This window comes from Panthera onca, chromosome E2, assembly GCF_046562875.1.
Source record: "Panthera onca isolate mPanOnc1 chromosome E2, mPanOnc1 haplotype 2, whole genome shotgun sequence".
NCBI lineage: Eukaryota > Metazoa > Chordata > Mammalia > Carnivora > Felidae > Panthera > Panthera onca.
Window position 1 is genome coordinate 57393245 of NC_138353.1, and position 20716 is coordinate 57413960.

General features: G+C 57.6%; 1 protein-coding gene across 1 annotated transcript in view; it reads left to right on the top strand.

The window, feature by feature from the left end:
- The window catches only part of CRISPLD2 (cysteine rich secretory protein LCCL domain containing 2), a 59364-nt gene that overhangs the window by 20483 nt on the left and 18165 nt on the right, over nucleotides 1-20716 (top strand). Inside the window, exons 4-13 of the mRNA XM_078439117.2 lie at nucleotides 1910-2042; nucleotides 2380-2495; nucleotides 5198-5298; nucleotides 9298-9441; nucleotides 10940-11000; nucleotides 13620-13686; nucleotides 14125-14255; nucleotides 15999-16042; nucleotides 18447-18519; nucleotides 20133-20208. Coding sequence (XP_078295243.1) covers nucleotides 1910-2042; nucleotides 2380-2495; nucleotides 5198-5298; nucleotides 9298-9441; nucleotides 10940-11000; nucleotides 13620-13686; nucleotides 14125-14255; nucleotides 15999-16042; nucleotides 18447-18519; nucleotides 20133-20208 — 946 coding nt within the window. The remainder of the gene's footprint in view (nucleotides 1-1909; nucleotides 2043-2379; nucleotides 2496-5197; nucleotides 5299-9297; nucleotides 9442-10939; nucleotides 11001-13619; nucleotides 13687-14124; nucleotides 14256-15998; nucleotides 16043-18446; nucleotides 18520-20132; nucleotides 20209-20716) is intronic.

Below are 20716 nucleotides of genomic sequence, written 5' to 3' on the forward strand. Positions count from 1 at the left end.
ATGGCTCCCGGCTCTCGGGTTCAGCGTGGCCACGAGCAGTACCCTTCCCTTAGGCCACGTGCTCTCCTGGGACAGAATCCGAGCAGGTGTCACGAGGGGCTCAGACACGTGACTTCACGGAAGCGAATTCACACTTTTTTTTTTGTCCTTGGGTGAATTCTGGTTTTGATAAAATCTGTCCTCCGATCGCACGAAAAGACAACGTCGACAGGCAGGAAGCCCTTCATCCCACGGCCCCGGCTCAGCCGCCCGCACTTGACTCTGGCGTAGCATCTGGCTGTGGGCCGGCATATTTTTACACAGTCGAGGCGGTGGCCAGGACAGCCTTTCATCCTTTTTCCTCCCTCCTCAGACGACGTCAGGCAGGTTTTCTCTTCCGTAGCCGTCCCGGCTGTCGTCGCAAAGGCTGCCTTCGGGCCGCCCAGCGGACAGGCCCAAAGTGAGCCCCTCCATCCTGGGACCTAGCCTCCGCCGTAGCTGCATCAGGCCCCCTGGGAGGTGTGACAGTGCAGAGGGCGCAAAGGTCTCGCCCCTCCTGGGTGCGTCGTGCCCACCTGCCTTCCCAAAGAGCCCCTCGTTCTCCGGGACCCCGCGGCAGCCCGGCCATAGTGCTCCGGGGAAACGGGCGGGCCAGAGTGTCCCTTCGCTCCGTGGCTGTGTGGCCACGGGCGTCTTTTCCTACGTGGGCCCTCGGGAGAGAGGCCGTTTCCCCGGCCACGTCGCTGACCGCCACCATTCGCTGTGGGTTCTGACAGTGTTCCAAGACCTCCAACTGCCCGCTCACCGCGGCGCTCGTGGACGCGGCCAGACCCCTCTTGCCTTTCCTCTTTATCAAACCCGCTTTGTTTATAGTTGCTGGTGACGGTGACTGGGGATTTACATCCAGTTTATTTTCTCTCCCGGTCAGGAGAAAATGATGCCAACCCAGCGGACGGAGCAGTGGCCAGCAAGGGTGATGACCGGGTGGGGACAGGCGTGCCCTCCGCCCGGGGGCAAGGGAGGGCTCGGGTGATAAAACCCTAAACAGGAAGTTCCCCAAAGGGTCTGCCCACGTGACTGCAGAGCTCTACCTGCCGCTTCCTGCGTCTTGAATTCCTCTTCCGCCTCGTATCTGAGTCCTGGGGTCCCCGGCAGGAGTGCGGCCAGCCGTGACCGCGTGGAAACGAGAGCCTCCGGGCTCTTGTTTGGGGGTGTCAGGGACCCGCGCCCCCCCCGGAGCCAGCCATCTCCCGGCTTTGAGACCTTCCCCGCCGCTGCGGAGGTCCTATCCGGGCCTTACCCGTACAGTTACCCACTGTTGTTCTCTGCCCTGACCTTAAACGGACTCAGCGCCTGAAATCAACTTGTGTTGTTGCTTTACTTTTTTAATTTTTATTTTTTAAGTTTATTTATTTTTGACAAAGAGTGCGAGCATGTGCGGGCGAGGGGCAGAGAACGAGGGAGACACAGAACGGGAAGCAGGCTCCAGGCTCCGAGTCGTCAGCCCCAGAGCCCGACGCGGGGCCCGAACTCACGAACTGTGAGATCATGACCCCGGGCCGAAGTCGGAGGCTTAACCGGCTGAGCCACCCCGGCGCCCCGTCAACCTGTGTTTTAAGCGGCATCTGGGACATGTGGGGCTCAGGGGCCACGTATATTTTCCCAAATGTACACTTGATTGTAACGTAAAGAATGGCTCGCTGGGGGCCGGGCGGACGTTTCCTGCTCACATAGGTGGCATGTGGGCCCCCCAGGGACTCTCCTGGCGCCCAGGGGGACCCCGGGGGTACCCTTGCGAGGGGAGCCCTTGCACGTTGGGGTTCTCGGCAGTGATACAGGCGCCGGGCGGGATCTGCGGCGCTGGGAGCCGTGGCCTCTGTCTGCTGGGGGTGCGGGGGCCGGGACGTGACAGGCTGGTCTGCCCCCGCAGGTACCGTTCTCCCGGCTTCCACGTGCAGTCCTGGTATGACGAGGTGAAGCACTACACGTACCCCTACCCCCACGAGTGCGACCCCTGGTGCCCGGAGAGGTGCTCCGGGCCCATGTGTACCCACTACACGCAGGTAACGCTCCAGGCGCCGGCTGCCCCCTCAGCCCGGCGCCCCCCGAACCCCTTCACTCACCTGGCCGCGCAGGACAGCCACCCAGCCGGGAGACTCTGCGCTGTCGTTGCCGCAACTGTTTTCTTTGACGTGGCGTTAACTCCAGGTGTTGCCGGCGGGCCGGGCTGGTGTTTGTGACCCGAGTACGGAAGCTGAGGGATCTTCGGGGGGTTGGGGAAAGAAAAATCTGGTCCTTCCCCGCTCCACATCATACCCCTTTAGCACCAGCAGCCTGTAGATCGAGGTCACGTCGTGTTGGCTCGTCCTTAACTCTGACACACGACTGTCCTCTTTTCAGATAGTCTGGGCCGCCACCAACAAGGTCGGCTGTGCTGTGAACACCTGCCAGAGGATGAACGTGTGGGGAGACGTTTGGGAGAACGCGGTCTACCTCGTGTGCAATTACTCTCCAAAGTAAGAACGCGTGACGTGGCTGGAAGGGCCATGGAGGACCCAGCTAAAATCGGCTTGAGTGGTGAAGTCTCTTCACGAGTTCACATAACGACACACCTAGCGATCGGTGCATCCGGTGTAGCTGAAAAGCGCCGCAGTATCGGCGAAGACTCAAGCTCTTTCTGTCTCCCGGCTGTGCTGTCCTAGCCTCTTGGTTCCAAGATGGCTGCAGAGCACCAGCCATCACATCCCCCCAAACTAAAGGGAAGAGAATGGTAGAAAAGGGCTTTCTCTTAGGCGTTCCTCACCCCTGGCCCACTTTCTCACGTCATTGGCCAGAACCGGGCCACTCACAGACGAGGGGGGTGCAAGATTTCCCCAGTTGGCTTTAACCAGTGAAATTGCCCTAACTGGCTTGGCCGGTCATCTGGGACCGTCCGAGCAAATAGGAAGTGGGAATAGCTGTTGACCGGGCAACCAGTGGGGTGTGCCATGGCAATACTCTCTTTTTTTCTTCTCTAAAAATACGCAGCGGACAGCATTCTAGCAAACGAAGTCACGCTAGACCTGGTTTTCGCATTTTTACGCTTCCCCTGCTGGGAAGGAACGCGTGGCACCTCTGTGCGGCAGCCCCCTTCTTCCTCACGCCATGCTGATACCGTCGGCGTGCCACTGGTCCCTTCACTCATTCACCCCCTTTGCCCCTCACATACGTGCCGAATCTCAGAGCACGACCTTCCCAGCGGAGAGCCCGCGGTTTGCACGCTGGCCACGGGGCTGGCCGCCACCCTCGCACCGAGCCGCGCACACGGTGTGCCCTTGGCGCGTGCTTGCCCCGTGACCGAATGCAATACAAATGACCTCACTTATTTGGTTTGGGCCGGGAGTGGCCGCGAGGAGGCGGCATGGGGCGGGGGGCGGGGGGCAGCATCGCGAAGGTCGGGAAGAAAATAGCCACTCTGGGTGAAAGCATCTGGCACGCCCGTGCCGGCCGCGTCTCAGCAGCCCGCAGGCATGAGGGCCGGCCGATTAGGTCATCGCTGGGGGGAGGCGCAGGCCTGACAAAGACCAGTGATGGGCCCACGATGGTGGGACCCCCCCCCCCACCGCCAACCCCGGCCCGGTGGAGGTGGCGGGTGAGGGATAATTCCATTTGGCTGTTGGTGTAAAAAAAAAATCCGCCAGAAGATCTTAGCAGGGAAAAGTGCTGCCTGTTTTCGGTTCTAGCCGTTTTTTTTTGTTGTTTTTTCCCCAAAAGGAAAAACGTCTGTATGGTACACGCTAGTCTTTTTTTTTTTTTTTTTTTTTTTTTTAATAATTGAGAGACCTTTATTTTTAATATTCCGTGTTCATGATCTGTCACATTAGGAAACCGATTCGGGGTCCTCGGTGCGCACTAGTCTTAAGCGTGCGGCTCGATAAATCCCACCCGTGTCTGCGTGGACCGGCCCGTGCGGGCGGCCGCGACCCAGTGCCAGGGGCTGGGGACTCGGGGCTCACATTCTAGGGGTTGTGGGCCCCGGGTCGAGGCCGGGTTCTGGTGATTCTCTTCTCCCTGTGCTCTCGTGTGGCGTCTCAGTGCATGCATGGGGGGCGAGGGGGGGCCCTAGTGTCTCCTCTTATAAAGACTCGAGTCCTGGTGGCTCAGGGCCCCCCATCCTTGTGGCCTCGTTGAACCCCACTTACCTCCTGGGAAGCCCCGTTTCCACACTGGGGGTGAGGGCCTCAACGTGGGAATTAGCGGCCGGCGGGGAGGCAGACGTTCAGTCCGTATGATACGTCTACACCCATGGAACTAGCATCCAGCTCAGGACGGAGAGTGTTTATAGGGGCCCAGGGTGTTCCCCAGAGGGCCCACCGTTCCGGCGTCCCTCCCCGTCGGTCAGTCTGTCCGGTTGGGACCCACACGGGAACGGGCCAGGCAGATCGGCTCTTTCGAGCCTGGCGTCTTCTGCTCAACACCGTGTGTTCGAGATTAATCCACAGTGTTGGCTGTTCAGAGGGCCTTTTTGATTGCTGCCTCACACCCCGCGGCGTCCGCGGCCTCTTTCCTAAGAGTCCGAGCCGCTGGCCATTCAGGACGCCGACCCGGGCGCCAGACCCGGGGGGTGGCTGACAGGGTGGGCTCGGGGGTGGTGTTGGGGCAGAAGCGGGGGATCCCGAAACCTGATGGCCTCGTGTGTCAGGGGGGACGCTTACTCCAAGGACCTGTTGGCGGAGTAAGACCATCGTCCGCCCGCAGGGCAGCGGCCTAGGACCTGGCACCCAGCCATCAGGCCATAAACGTTAGTGGTTCGTCTTTGAGGAAATGTGGAACCCTAGATGGGGGGCAGACTTGGCTGGTGGGGAGGGACGAGCCCATCTGGGGGGCCAAAGACTGTGATGAAACCTCTGCCAACTTTTGAGAAGTGGCTTAAGAGGGGGATCTCAGAAGCTTCCCAGCACCAAGGCGTTGGGGCCTGGGTAGGGGGTGGCCGGCGGTGTTCCGAGTCGTGTAGGGCAGGACACGGGCAGGTGTGGGGCCGAAGGGGTATGTAGACGCACACACTGACGTGACAGAACACGACTGGGATTCTTCTAGAATTTTCTAGACTCTTTGCAGCTGCCCGGAAGCCTACGCCCTCCTTCCTCCCCCGGACAGCCTGGGAGAGGGGAGAGGGGGGCGCCCCAGGCCCTGGGGTGGCGGCCCCCCCCTCCCGATGGTGTTTCTGGTCTGTCCGCAGGGGGAACTGGATTGGAGAAGCCCCCTACAAAACCGGCCGGCCCTGCTCCGAGTGCCCGCCCAGCTACGGAGGCGGCTGCAGGAACAACTTGTGTTACCGAGGTAGGTCGTGACCCCCGGGAGCGCCTTTCTGCTCCCATCCGGGATACGACATGCGGACCTGGCCGGACGGAGGTCCAGCGGGGTCATTGCCACGAGCAGTGGTGCGTGTGTGTGTGTGTGTGTGTGTGTGTGTGTGTGTGTGTGTGTGTGTCTTCCCAGGGGAATAGCTGATGCCACGGGGCTTACAGCGGGGGCATTGGCTGTCATCCGGCGGGGCCGGGGATGACAGCCTCCTGAGCAGGTGGCCCCTGAGGAGGGAGATGCAGCCTCGGGGCGAGAACAGGAAGCAGAGAACACACTTGTGCCTGGAGCTGTGAGGACCGTGTGGTCATGAGCCCGGGAGAGAGAGAGGCTGCGAACTGCGGTTTCTCCCGCTGGCCCGTCCCTCTTCTCTGTCTTCGGGGCTCCACACCCTTGTCTTTAGGGAAACCCCCCTGGGTGTCCCCGCTCGGAGTCCTGCACTCATGAGCCCCGCACACCGGCTTTGAGAATAGCCCGCCCGCCGCATTCCAGCAGTGGGACCCTGGGCAGGCTGCCTCCCCTCCCTGAGCCTCAGTCTCCCTGCCTGAAAGCGGGGGTCACGGCGGTACGAGAAAGCGGGCGGGGGCTGGCACTCGGGCCCGTCCGGCCTTCCCCGTGTCCCTGGCAGGCAGGGCCTGTGGCCGCACTCCAGTCACCCCAGCAGGGGTGAGTCCCCCGTCGGATCCCGAGGGCTGATTTGGGGAGCGTGAGGGAGGGACGCTCTTGGCCTCTTGGCTCTCCCGCTGTTCTTTGCGGAAACCTGATCTCATCACAGGGCTCTTCTCAGAGCACGTCCGAGAGGGGCGCCAGGGGCCCAAGCCACAGCCGCCTGGGCTGGGGGGGGGGGGGGCATCTGTGCTGTCACTGGCGGTGCGTGCTCTGGCGTACCGCTGGCTTTCTTTGTGCCTCAGTTTCCCCAGCTGTAACAGCGACAGACTCCTTCTGTGGCGGTTTGCCGGGAGGAAGCAGAGAGGGACGGGAGCTCCTTCCCGCCAGCCGCCGGCACATGATGCTCGGCGAACGGGCCCTTTACCCCTCGGAGAAGTAGCGGGCAGGTGTGGTGGCACTCCCTACCTTGCGTGGGGTCCGACCTGGCACATGCCTTCTCCTTCCTGGAGACACAGCTCTGGCGTCCCACCTCCTCCAGGGAGGCTTCCCTGATTGACACAGGCAGTGCACCTGCTTCTCCAGTCTTACTGTACGGGGACCCCTCGTGAACCCTGGTCACCTGTTACAGCTGCTCGTTCACCCTGGGGCCTCCAGGGTCCTGTAGCAGATGTGTTCTGAACACATATGTCCCCGGTACCCCCAGAGGGTCATTTTCAAAGAGCAAACGCACACAAAGGCACCTTAGATGCTCGGTTACCCACCCAATGAAGCCTTTGTACTCGTTTCTTTATTTTTGGTGGAAGACGCCCAACTTCCCTTGGCAGGACTCGCCGTTTCCACAGCCAACCACGCAGAAAGTCTCCTCTAAAGCAGCTTATCTGTGTAAGCTACTTAATAAGCGTTTATTGAGGGTGCCTGGCAAGGCCTTGACCTATAATGGCAGATGGAGCGGGGATAAAGATAGACTGTGAGAGAAGTTTCCGCCCCTCCAGCCTGAAACCGGGACCCTGAGTGGCGACCAAGGACGTGGGCTTCACGGAAGGACAGTGTGACCCTCAGCTGTGTGAGCTTGGGCGGGTAGCTTAGCCTCTCTGAGCCTCGGTTTTCCTGTCTGTGAAATGGGGCTGATCGTGCCTCCTGGGGAGACGGGACCGCACACCGAGGAAGGGCCGAGCCGGCAGGCGGTCACACGGTTTGTGTTCAGAAGACGTTAGCCGTGAGCTCTGTCCCTACCTACAGAGGAAGCCGCGGGAGGACGTAGGCCCAGCCGTGCGCCCTGAACCCCCAGGGCTGGACAGCGTGCACCGTAACCTTGCAGTGAACTTGGGCACGGAATTTCCCCAGTCCTGTGCTGCTGTATGCGGGGCACCTTAATTAGGATGTGCTCAAATACAGCCTCTCCTCTTTTCATGTGTGCGTCTGAGGGCAAGGACTGTCTGCCCATTTGCTTAAATAGTGAGGCCTCAAATGCTTCGGATGCTCTAGCAAACTATATTCGGCTGAATAAAGCCACGATTATGAGGTATAAAAATCCTACAGGCCAGTGGAAGAAACCCCGGCTCGTTCCCGAGATAGCTCTGGCTTTCGGTTGAAGGGCCAACCTGAATAGCGACATTGACGGGAACTGTGGCCAGACGCAGAGGCAAACCCGGGGTCTTTGTAAAAAGCCGTCATAGCTTTTGGCTACAAGTGGCGAATTCCAGAATTCCCATCTTGAATGTCTCTGAACTCAGCCGGGACTTACTTACTTACTTTCTTTCTTTCTTTCTTTCTTTCTTTCTTTCTTTCTTTCTTTCTTTTTTTTTTTCCTCTTTTTCCCCCCAAGAACGCAAGGACACACTTCTTCTAAGACTTAGCTCATCCTTCATTCAGCAGATTTTTTTGGGCAAAATTGTGCCAAGAGCCGGATGTCCGTTGTGGGGTGGGGGCGGAAACAGGCTGGCTCGCTCCTGGCCCCAGGGAGTTTCCAGGTGGTGGTGACATCGCACCCATGAACAGAGCTCTGATTAGGATAGCACCCCGGCTCTGGACCTAAATCCGCACCCCCCCCCTTAAATCTCACCCGCTCTCCTCGCCTGAGGGACCGGCCAGGGACACAGGTGCAGAGCACCCCAGCCTTGAAAAGCAGGGGACACTTTGCCCCTCGTTTGCACGCTTGTTTTGCTTAGCTCCGAGACACTTGGTTCTCCCTTTGGAGAAGCGAGGTCGCTGTTCCTCAGGAATGAGGCGAGGGGGTTCGTGAGCGCTCGCCAGGACTTGAATTTCAATCCGGTGCCACAGAGAGGCCGGGGTGGCTCTAAGGCAGCAGTTTCCAGCTCCGGTCCACGGACGCCCCTGGGGGACGGGTGTGCACGCTGTGAAGGTGGGAGGGCTTCCCCGGCAAAGGCACGCACGCATCAGTCGGCCCTTGACCAGGCCGCTCGAGGAAATAAAACTGGCAAGACTTTTCCATGCCTCGGCTGGAGTTCACCGTCTGGGACCGTGGCACCGTGGCGGCCTGAGGGTCGCTCTGAGGAGTGGCTCGCAGTTGTCTTTCAGGATGCAACCTCGGAGGTGCACCTGATACTTAGGAGAAATGGAATTTGTGTGGCCAGTGAGCGTGTTTGAAAACTCGGGGGTCGTGGTTGAGGTTGGAGAAGCGACGGCAGCGGGGTAACGTAGTAACTCTGCGTTTAACCCGGAGTTGGGCTAACTCAACCCAGCTTCGGCTTTGAATGTGAAAAAGCTGGCCGTGAGCGCCGGACAGGGAAGCTTCGGTGCCCGAAAGCCCGAAAGCCGCGGTTGAGCAGGGACTCACAGGCGAGCGGAAGGGAGCAGATCCTGCCGGCGGCCGGGCACAGCGCGGTCCGAGGACAGCGACGCGGGGCCCCGTGCGCCACGGTGGGCGCACAGACGAGGAAGGCCCCTCCCCCAGGGAGAGCCCCGGGGGCCACAGGGAGCTCAGGGGAGACCGTGCCAGCTTGGGCTCGGACGGGGAGGCGGCCCCCTGAAGCCGCGCCCTCGGGCAGGTGGTGGCGAGCGGGAGGAGGTAGGACAAGGAGCCAGTGTGACCAAGGGGTGCGGGCACCGGGGTTCGCACCTCTGGTCGGGGCTGCCCCCGGGTCCAAAGCAAACACGGCGAGCAGAGCGCCGGCCGCCTCGCCTGGGCGGGTGGGATGCCCCCTGGCCGGCTCGGTGCTGCCGTGGAACGTTCTCTCTGCTGCTGAAGTGAGTCTTTGTGAAAGCGAACCGCAAGCTAGTTCGGTTTCCCGGTTGCCGTTTCCATGCGCGCACCCCCCCCCCCCGCCACCCCCGCCCCTGCCACCCCGCAAAGTGCATTTTTGTGGCATCCTCTGTGTTGTCTGTCTCGCCCCCGCCCCCGCCGTGAAGAAGAGACTTTCGTCCCCAAACCCGAAACGGACGAGATGAACGAGGTGGAGGTGGCTCCCGTCCCGGAAGAGAAGCACGTCTGGGTCCAGCCGAGGGTGACCAGACCCACGAAGCCCAAGAAAGCGGCCGCGGTGAACTACATGAGTGAGTGGGGGCCGCCTCTGCGGGGGGGGGGGGGGGGGGGGCCAGGAGGGGCGCCGCGGGGCGGGGAGGGCTCCGAGCGGGCAGACAGTGGGGACACAGGGCGGGTCTGGGTGCAAATGCGCCGCCCCGAGGCGTTTTCCAAAAAGGATACTTTTAAGTCATTCCCAAAGCAAGCGTTATGGGAGCGGCGCTTGGGGGGCCTTTCCCACCAGGCAGGTATTTCGAGGTCAGGCCTTGCCCTTTCAGCGGGGGGCCTGGGCTGAAACTGGGTCCCCCTGGAGGTGCCGGCAGGGCGGGCATCCGGGCCCGGCTCTGGTGGCTCAGACCCTCGCTGGCCCCTGCGAGACTTGGTTTGCTCATCCATAAAAGGGGACAGTAAGGCCCATGTGGGGTTGCTTTGAGCATCCTTTGCAGTAATGGGGGCCACCCAGTGTCAGCTCTGAGGTCATCACCGCAGTGCCACCCGCGCTCCCCCCCAAGGCTCCTGGAAGTCCCCAAATGCAGGGTATTGTCAGGCTTTCCCCTCTCCTGCCCCTCGATGCACTCAGCTCTCAGGTCTGCCCCCTCTCTGCCCTCACCGGCCCTGGCTGGAGCTCAGTGCTCCATTTCCCCAAGGTAGCGCCTTTCCTGAAGGTTTGGGGCTCCGGAGGGGTGTTTTCTCATGAGCACAACACAGGCCTGGGCCGTCCACTCATGGTTCTCTGCTTCCCCCTAAGCCGGTTCCATTAAGAAAATAATTTAACATTACAAAATAAATGTGTTTTTTTCTTTTAAATAAGAGAGACAAATCAACAAACAAGATTTTTTTAAATGTTTATCTGCTTTTGAGAGAGAGAGCGTGAGACCAGGAGAGGGGCAGAAAGAAAGGGAGAGACAGAGAATCCCAAGCAGGCTCCACGCTGCCAGCACAGGGCCTGACGTGGGGCTCGAAACTCACACACCGTGAGATCGTGACCTGAGCCGAAATCAAGAGTCAGATGCTTAACCGACTGAGCCCCCCGGGCGCCCAAATAATAAGTCTTTTTGACAAACTCTGACCCCACGCCAGGATTCTGATGTGTCCCTGTAAGACAGACAAGAAAGTAATGCTCGACAGAAGTTGTCTTGGCTGGAGAAGGCCTGTAAGTCCCACCCTCCAGAACCTTCTGGGGCTTCAGGGCGCTTGGTGCGTATCAGGCCCCCCCTCCAAAGCCACATGCACGTTCTCAGTTGACGCTGACAGAAACAGCACCCAAGGTCCTAGCCCCACTATCCGTATGCGGACACACCCTCACGGAGGGGAAGGAACATATCCAAGGTCACACGGCTTCTCTAAAGGGGCAGGTCGAGGATTCGAACCTCACAGCTGAAGCATTCAGCCAGTGGGCACTGCTCCTGCTCAGGTTGTGGCACGGATTCCAGAATGTTCCAGAAAGTTCTTCGGAGTGGGGGGTGGTGTCTGTTAACTCAGACCCATCCCCCTGCTTCTGTGACGTGTATTTCCGCACTTCTCTCCTAGCCCAAGTTGTCAGCTGTGACACCAAGATGAAGGACAAGTGCAAAGGGTCCACGTGCAACAGGTAAGGCCCCGCTGCACCGCTCTCCGGCCGACGCCTGCACCCCCTTCGAAGCGTGTGCCGCGGTCACGGGCCACGTCGTGATCAGTGCGTTGCCGGCCAGCCGGGCCGAGCTGGGTAGAGACTCGGGGGAAAATGCCCTCCTCTACTCTCAGCACAACGCTTGTGCCGGGTCGAGCGGGATGCTAGGCAGGCTCGTTCCCTGTCATAGGCTAGACCGGCCGTGGCGTCTCAGAGCTCCCTCCGACTGCCACCCTTTAGTGCCTGGACCCGAGCTTCTCGGCCTCGGCACTCCTGACGTTTAGGCCCAGATCATTCTCTGGGGCGGGGCTGTTCTGTGCACTGGAGGGCGTCGAGCAGCATCCTGGCCTCACCCCCCTGGATGCCAGGAGCACCCCCACCCCCAACTGGGATGCCTAAAAATGGCCCCAGAAACTGCCCCACGTTCCCTGAGGGCTAAAATCAGTTGATAGCCTTTGACCAAGGAGCTAGCCCAGGCTCCCACCGGGTGTCCTCCCACCTGGACGAATATTCCAGTGAAGTGTTTCACGTCTCGTGGGGAGGACGGGCCCGAGTGACGGATGCTCTGGGTCGTTGGTCCAAAGCGAATCCCCAGGCTGTAGATGTGCCAGGAGCAGAGCTCGTGCATGGCCGGGGCTCCATTCCACCTGCTGCGCGAAGGGGGTCTGGGGTGGCCCGGGTCCCGCGCAGAGCAGGGGAGGGCGGGGGCCGTGGGAGGACACGCGTGAGCGGCGCTGTTGGCCGCGGGCAGATCCAGCTGCACGGCTGTGAAACCCGAGTCCGTGGTGGAGCCCCCCCGCCTCGTCCCCCTGTGGCTCCCGGCGACCGTTCCTCTGAACGCGAATCGTGCTGTTTAGTGCACACACCAGAAAGAGAAGGTAGCAGATCCTGCTTCGTACCCTGGCGACTCGGAATTCGGTGTGCCAGGAGGACGCTTTGCTCGGACTTTGGCAGGAGCGTTAGGAAGTGGCCCCGGGGCATCCCAGGGCGAGGTGGCTCGAGGGCCAGCGGGTGCCGAAGACGTCAAAGCAGTCGGGTTGTCGGCAGATGAGCAAATGCGGCAACCACGGGTACCGGAATGACCCGGGCACGGCGTCAGGGCACGTTTGCGTGGCCCTGGGGCCCAGGAGTCCCTTCGCGGTGGCATGCTTTTCTGTACCGCGAGCTCGTGAGGAGAACATCACACCAGAGTCGTCAGTGGGAAAAAAATGACGAGGCTGGAGAACATCCGTCAGATAGCCTCGAGAATGTTCCAGAGTCGGGGGTCGATGGGACCCTCTGCAAGCAGGGAGAAGGCAGGGGTCCGGCCACACGAAGGCCACTAGAGGCCTCTGATCAGGAACTACGACTCCCCCCGCCTGCAAGCACAAGAGCCTCCACGGTTCGCCTCCTGGAAGTCAGCCCATCCCCTGGCTCATCAGTTTTCTGTCCACGGTGCTTGTACAATCATAGTATTGACCGGGCCTCCCCCCGCCTCCCCCGACTTTAAAAAGCATTCACGTGTATCGTCAGTAATTCAGGAAAACACCACCAGCACCAGAGTTTAGAGAAAAAACTAAAGATTCCCCGCCTTTCCGCGATATCCGTAGAGATTTGATGTAGCTTCCCTTCCGGTCTTTTTTCTGGGCACCGGGGAGGCTCCCACAGCTAACGCCCCTCATGTGCTACTGTTTTCATTTAAGATTTTCCGAAGTCACATGTTTTCCAAAACCCTCATTTCTCGCGGATGCATCACACCCTAACGTACGACCGCACAAAAATGTGTTAGGCCGTCCCTCCGACGGTGCCGGCTTCTTCCTGGTCTTTCAACGATTCCAGACCTTTGGTGCAGTACGGGAACCTGACTTTCCGACTTCTGGCCTGGGTTACGCGCTTACAAGGAAAACTTAAGAATTGAAGGATAGGCATTTTTAAGGCTTTCTGGAAAGGTGCATTTTCCTGGGCAAGAACACCATCGTTGAATTTTATCCTATCTAAAAAGAAAAAAATAAAAAAAAAAAACCCTTGGAATCTGACACCTAGAAAGAGGCTTGTCCTTTCCATTTGCACCTTCTGTGATGACTGATGTTTGAGGATTTTGGTTTTGGTGCCTTTGAAACCACTTGGTGGTGAATTGTCCATCGGTTGGTGTCTCTGCCTTTGACATGAATCTTTTTATTATTTTTTTTTAATGTTTATTTTTGAGAGAGAGAGAGAGAGTGTGAGCGGGGCAGGGGCAGAGAGAGAGGGAGACACAGACTCAGAAGCAGGCTCCAGGCTCCGAGCCGTCGGCACAGAGCCCGACGCGGGGCTCGAACCCACGAACCGCGAGATCGTGACCTGAGCCGAAGTCGGACGCCTCATCGACGGAGCCACCCAGGCGCCCCCTCCCTATAGCATGAATGTTAATGCTGGTGTTCCACGATGGTGGAATCCACGATGGTGTTCCCGTGACTATGAACTTCACCTGGGCTGCCGTGACTCCCTTGAAAACATTCGGAGCCTGCTTCTCTCTGGTGTCCGTGATAGAACTTCCGGGGGAGAAGAACCCCGCTGAATTCCCGGTGGGACCTCATCCGCACGCGTTCACCTGTGGGAATCATTTGCTTTCTTCTCCATCAGGTACCAGTGCCCAGCGGGCTGCCTGGGCGGCAAGGCGCAGGTGTTCGGAACTCTCTTTTACGAAAGCGTAAGTGGCCCGGGTGGGCTCCCAGCACGTTTGGAACGGAGGTTGCGGGTTTGGGCCCGACGAGACTTGTTTCCTTCCACCCCCTCCGTCCCAGAGCTGATGTGCGCCTGTCTCCGGGCTCACAGACTAGTGAAGCCACTTTTGGGACCCGGGGTGGACCCTCGTGAAGGTCGGTCTCCATGTTAGACCGAGCGTTAATATGCCTCACTGCGTGGGGGAGAAAAGGGCCGTTTGTCCCCGTTCTCAGTTCGTAAAGCACCTCGGATGGGTTTTCTCAGATAAGCAACCCCAGGAGCGAAGACGGGTTGTGGGGAAAGGCGGGAGTTAGGCCCGACGTTTTGGCTTTTTGTGGCTTGGGGACAAAACCTTGGGCATCTCTAAAGCAGACTGGACAAAGGTGAATTCAGACGAACTTACCGTCTCCCTCCCCGCCCCCAGTCGTCCAGCATATGCCGGGCCGCCATTCACTACGGGATCCTGGACGCCAAAGGTGGCCTGGTGGACGTCACCAGGAACGGGAAGGTCCCCTTCTTCGTCAGGTCTGAGAGAAACGGCGTGGAGTCTTTGAGGTAACTGTCCCGTGCTCAGGATTCCTTAACGCTTTTCTTTCTTTTTTTTTTTTTTCCTGGTTATGGAAGTATTGTCGAAATTTTGAAAAGTACCGAACGATATGAAGACGCAGGGAAACAGACTGTCACGGTGAACTCGAACTTGAACGCCGTAGCTCAGACATCACCCTGTAGGCGGTTCACCACCTCTCACCCGCGTGGGTTTTTCTGGGCGTGTGTTTAAGTGTTTAATTCGGCTGAGTTTCAACTCCTGCTTTTCCTCCCATCCTTGGGTTTAGAGGCTGACTCTTGACAGACCTGGTGCCCCCGCCCCTGCTCTGTGACCTTGGGCGGGTGTCTTCATCCCTTCTGGGTGACAGCGTCTCGCTGGGGAAACAGGGCCACGGTAGGACCCGGCTGGTCCACACGGGTGCAGGCAGCCAGTTTTTTAAACGATGCAGCTCTCCCACGGTCGCTAGGAAAGATCTGTCGCCCCTGGAAAGGCCGCTCGCGCCCGGGAGTCCCCTCCCCCCATCCAGGACACCTAGAGCCTGGCCCAGCAGGGACACCGGGGCCCCTGCCCCAGCTCCCTGCGTCCCTGGGCCACGGTGCCTCGCATCAAGAGAGCCTCCCTGCGTCAGGGCCCGTCCCGCCTCTGCAGCCAGGGTCACAGCGGCCAAAGCGCCTGTGTGTGTTCCAGGGGGTTCCACGCAGAACATTTCAAAAACCGCATGAGTCATTCCCCTTTGAAAGGTCTGGTTCTTCAAGAGGGCTCGCAAGTTTCCCTCTTCGCCTTAGCTGGGGTCTCAGGGGCCACGTCACCATGAGAGTGAGGATGTCTAAACAGAAGCACAGAATGCGTTCGCGGAGGCCCGGTGACCTAACGCCGGCCTCCGTGCCAGGCTCAGCGGGGGCACCGAGGGCGCCGTGGGCCGGCCGGGTCCGGGCCCCGCGTGGCCCGCACAGCTTGTCCCGGAGCCGCGTCGGGGCCCTCCCGGCGGCCAGCTTTGCGTCTGGAGGGCAGTTCTTTGCGTCCCAGGGAGTCTGCCAACCTCGACACAAAGCGAACGGAAGCTTTATTTTCTCCAACCTCTAACTGAAACATAGTTATTTCCTGCTGGCGGAGTGTTGGTCCCAAACGGGAGTAGGGGTGAGGCGTCTGCAAACGTCTGCCGTCACGACCCCGAAAAGACAGTGGTTGGAAGACAGTTTCTGCTTCGAGTGCATTCGCAAGGAAGCACAGCTCTTACCCAAAGGCAGATTCCTTTTTTTCCCCATGTTTATTCATTTTTGAGGGAGAGCGTGAGCAGGGGAGGGGCAGAGAGAGAGAGTGGGGGACAGAGGATCCCACGCGGGCTTCCCGCTAACAGCAAGCGGGCCAGATGCAGGGGTTGAACCCACAGACCCCGAGATCATGACCTGAACTGAAGTCGAGGCTCAGCCGACCGAGCCACCCAGGGGCCCCACGCATTCCTTTTGATGCTTTGGCAGTGATCCCCCCAGTAACTGATTTCCCGTTAACCTTTTAAGTTTACGGTCTGCATTTTAAAGTCACCATTCTGAGCAGGACACCAGCCTGCCAGAGGGGCTCTTGGCACAAAGTAGGTTGACAAACCCCCCTCGAGAATGTTCTAAGGGCTTTCCAGCTGATGGGAAACGAGTAGGGAAACACAGAGTTGAGTCCGAAATAAGACAAACGTGGGAGCAACCCTGCACGTTTACAAACAATTCTGTTTGCATTGAACCTCCTGTTTTCTTCTCCAGCAAGTACAAGCCTTCCAGCTCGTTCATGGTGTCCAAAGTAAAAGGTAAGCTGGCCGGTCTTTTTTATTTTAGTTTACTTTTAATGTTTATTTTGAGAAAGAGGGAGTGTATGAGGGGGGAAGGGTGGAAAGAGAGAGGGAGACCTGCAATCCGAAGCGGGCTCCAGGCTCCGAGCGGTCAGCGCAGAGCCCGACGCGGGGCTCGAACCCACGAACCGCGAGATCGTGACCTGAGCCGAAGTCGGACGCTCAACCGACTGAGCCACCCAGGCGCCCCCTGGCCAGTCTTTTTTTTTTTTTTTTTTAACGTGACCGTAATACGCAGGTGATCTTGGGTTTCCCTGGAGATGTCATTCTCCTGAGCTGTTGACTTAATGTGAATTCTGCCTCTTAACGCTGCGATCCTCAGCATCGTAAAGGGTTTTTAAAGAGGTTCCTGACAATGCTGATTCTTTAACTAGTTTCTAAACGTATCTGCACCTGGCATCGGCCCTAAATCGCTAAACGGGTGACACAGGCCCGGGGGTTCCCAGCTGAATGTCACAGAAGTCCTAATGCCTGGGTCTGGAGCAGCCAATAGGTCGTAGAAGGAGAGTCTGTTTCTGTTGGTTGGTGATGGTGGGTGGAGTATTGAGTAGGATTCTGCAGCCTTGTTCTGGGCTCCTCAGAAAACAGGCCTCAATAGATTAGTAATGTCTGCCCTGAACGACAGAGGGGAAACTTGACGAAGCACGCGGCCCGTCCGTGCCCTCCCCGGCCTCGCTGTCTAATCCCGTCTACGGCGCGTTCACTTGGCGGGGGAGGGCGTACCCCTGGGGGGCGTCCTGCGGGCACAAGCGGAGCCGTGGGTTCTGGTTGTGCAGAAAGAGCGCTTGACTGGGACGGTCTCAGGGGAGCCGAGATGTAGGGGCGCCCTGCCCGGCACCTTCCTCGGGAAGCTGGCCCGACAACCCCTTCCTTTGGGAAAGCAGTTCTTGGCTTGTCACGGGCCCTGGATGCGAGAATATCTCATTAGATGTCTTTATAAGAACACATAGCGGCTTTTCTCCTTCTTACAAAATAATGCCTATTCATTCCAGATAATTTAAAAATACAAAAGCGATTAAAAAAAAAAAAGGATTTGACCAGACTCCACCACTTACAGATAACATTGTGAACGTTTTGGTGGATATTTCTGAAGGTGTTTTCCCTCCGATTACGAGTATATGCCCTGGTAATACATTGATACACTTTCAAAAATTGAAACAGAATTACATGTTTGGTAACCTGATTTTTCTCTTCAAATAATACTGTATCAGGAAGATACTTCTGTGCCTTTAAGTGGTGTTCTAAACCCAATTAAAAAAAATATTTTAATTATTTTTTTAATGCTTTTATTTATTTTTGAGGCAGAGAGAGACAGAGCATGAGCAGGGGAGGGGCAGAGAGAGAGAGGGACACACAGAATCCAAAGCAGGCTCCAGGCTATGAGTTGTCGGCACAGAGCCCGACGCGGGGCTCGAACTCACAGACCGCGAGATCGTGACCTGAGCCGAAGTCGGACGCTTAACCGACTGAGCCACGCAGGCGCCCCATGAACCCAGTGTTAATGACCTCAACTGCCTGCCATGATACGGCGGCCCCTGGTGTAGTGAACCAGTCCCCTTTGTTGGATTGCTACATCGATCCCCGACCCACCCAAACGATAGGCTGGACCACGGGTTGGCGACCTACCACCCTCAGGGGCGAATCCTGCCTGCCCTCTGTCTTTGTAAATAAAGTTTTATTGGCACACAGCCACGCCCATTCGTTTACACGTCCTCTTGTCGCTGGTTTCTGCCATAACAGCAGAGTTGAGTGGTTGCAACGTAGTCCACAGGGCCCCCAAAGCCAGAAATATTTGCCCTCTGGCCCTTTCGGAAGAGTTAGCCGAGCCCCAGACTAGCTGAAGACACTCAGTCAGAGACTACAGGTGGGCCGTATCAGAGCCCCTTTTTGCCTCTGTTGTTTAAACCCACGTGACCTTGAAGATCGCTAGACGGGGAATCAGAAGCCTGGCCTCCCACCGTGTCCCGTGCAGACCCAGGGTTGTCTCTTGGCCTTTGGGCCTCTGTTTCCAACTCTGTATAATTGGAATAATACCTACCGTGAAGAGAAGGAAGGTGAACAGCTTCAGAATAGAAAAGCAAATGAAAGGTATCGTGGGTCCGACGGAGGAACGATCGAGGGTGGTCACACTCTTGTGCTGTAGCCACGCTCAGGCCACGGGGCTTCTCAGCCCTTGAGGGGCCCGAGGTGAGGCGCCAGCATTGCTGGGGCCGGGCACCTGTGGGCTTCCCATCCCACCTCTGTCCGAAGGCCCAGTGGGCCTCTTGGACCCGGTTGTCCAGCAGCCCATTTCATAGGCGGGTAGCCCGAGACCCCGGCTTGCGAGCGACCTGACCGTTTCCCATCGCGTTCCCGTCCCCAGTGCAGGACTTGGACTGTTACACCACCGTTGCTCAGCTCTGCCCGTTCGAGAAGCCGGGGACCCACTGCCCAAGGTGAGACTGTCTAGCGTCTGGTTTTGCCAACACAGGGGCCGAGAGAAGGCGGCGTCATGTTGCGTCGGGGGTCATCGCGTGGGGCTTCTTTCACTCTGCGTAATGCTTTCGAGACTCACCTGCGCTGCTGAGCACGTCGGTGGTTCCTTCTTCACGGTGGTTTCCACTCTTAGGACCTAGAGGTCCTAATAGGTCCTAATAGGACCACTATTCTTAGGACCACACTTAGGTTTTACGTGCGCTGCCTAAACCTTCTCCGGCTGATTTTTGGAGGGTGATGCTTCGTGGCAAAACGATGGGTTCCCGGTAACACTTCCTTCTGAAGCACCTGTTAGGTCCTCTCGGGAGCTGTGAACACTTCTCCCTCCGTGAGACGGACCTTAAAACTAACATGTGGAGACCCCCAAGGTGTGAGCAGGGAAGAGCCCCAGGAGGCTGCTGGTGAGGGGCACACCCTGGACGGGCCCCCCCCCCCCCACTCCGCCCCTCTGCTGTGCACGCTCCCCTCGGGGCCCTCTCGCTGGCCCCCACTGGCCCTCCGCCGCGAAGCTGATCCCCTTTGAATGTTCCAAGGATCACGACCTTTTATTAACTATTAAATAGTAAACCCAAATATTAAAGAGAAGCACAAGGAAGTTATTTCGGAAAGAACAAATGAACAAAAAGAAAAGCTTGACACAGTACAAGTATAGAAAACAGAGGTTGCTGGCCTGCCGTTCTAGAGAAAGTCAGAAAGAATTTTCGTTCCCACATTCTGTTTTCTTTTTTTTAAATCTCACACGTATATGCTCTCGGTCCACTCCTGTCCCCTCCCTCCCTCAGGACTGTTTTAACTTCCCAGTCCCTTTGTCTGCCTTTCTTGCCTCCCGGGATCCTGCCTGCCTTGGGGCCAGATGGCTTCCGGACGCCATCTTGGTTTCCTGGTCCCTGGGTTCCAGCAACACGGCATATACTGTTGTAGATAAAGGCAAAAAAAAAAAAACAAAAACCTTTTCTTAGGTGGGGCTCATGCTTTTCCCTGGTCTGAATCTCTCACACCAGCTGGGGCCCACCCATTTCCAGTTTGAGGTGCTCTCCTAATCCTCTAGGCCCACAGCAGGGATGTGGTTGACTGACACAGTGGTGATCTAACCTCTTCCGCCTCGGGTTATCAGCGCCCCCTCTCTGTAATAGTCTGACTCATTGAGGTGAGGGCCCTCCACCCTTTCCGCCCTCGTGCAGGGAAATGGCCTTTAAAAAAGTCTATTGAGTATAATCTCCGTGATGTACTCCCGGTATGAGTTGGCCAACCCCCGAGAATGGGAGGTACGACCTCCGACAAGCCCATATTCCCATCTCTCACATATTTACTTTCTTTCACCTTGTTTCTGCGGGCCTCTTTTGGTACGGACTTTTAAAATTCCCTGTGCACGATTTAAGAAGAGGGAAGATATCTTTACCACCGCTAGGGTGCGAGAGGTATATCTTTTTTTTCTCAAAGAGTGTACACTAGGGTAGTTTCCTTTCCCATCCAAGTAGTTAACCCTTGACGCTCCAAGAGGGAAGGCCAGCCGCTTCTCGGGAACTGTTTTCTGCTGGCCGTGACCATCGCACAAACGTGTCTTGTTTTCCAGAGTTCATTGTCCGGCACACTGCAAAGACGAGCCATCCTACTGGGCTCCCGTGTTTGGAACTAACATCTACGCAGACGTGAGTATGCTGGTGTTTCCAGGGACCACCTCTCGAAGCACGCTAAGCCCTCGGAAATCACGTTCCAAAGTCTGGATGCCAGAAACCCGAGATCTCATTCCTGTGTCTCTAGCTGACTTTAGACCACAGCATTTCTTTCTGCAACCATTGCCCTCGTTTCCCGGTTCATAGCGACTACTTCCGCTCGTGTATGTTCACGAATACAGATGCAGGCGTACCTCGTCTTACGCACGTGTTTTCATAGTTCGGTCGATTGACTCCCGCTTCCCCGTTGATGTGCATTTGTAATGCGCCGGCTTTCCTGTATCACGTACTTCATTTCCGGATATTTAACACCTTTCTGGCTCTCCTGACGCATTAATAGAACTGGTCCACTCTCCTCACGGTATTTCTTTTTGGCTACGTACCCGCCTAGCCAAAAACACCGGAGGAAATACAAATGACACTAATTTACTACTTGCTGATGACCACTCTTATTACACCGGAGTCTGTTCTTCTGTATTTTCCT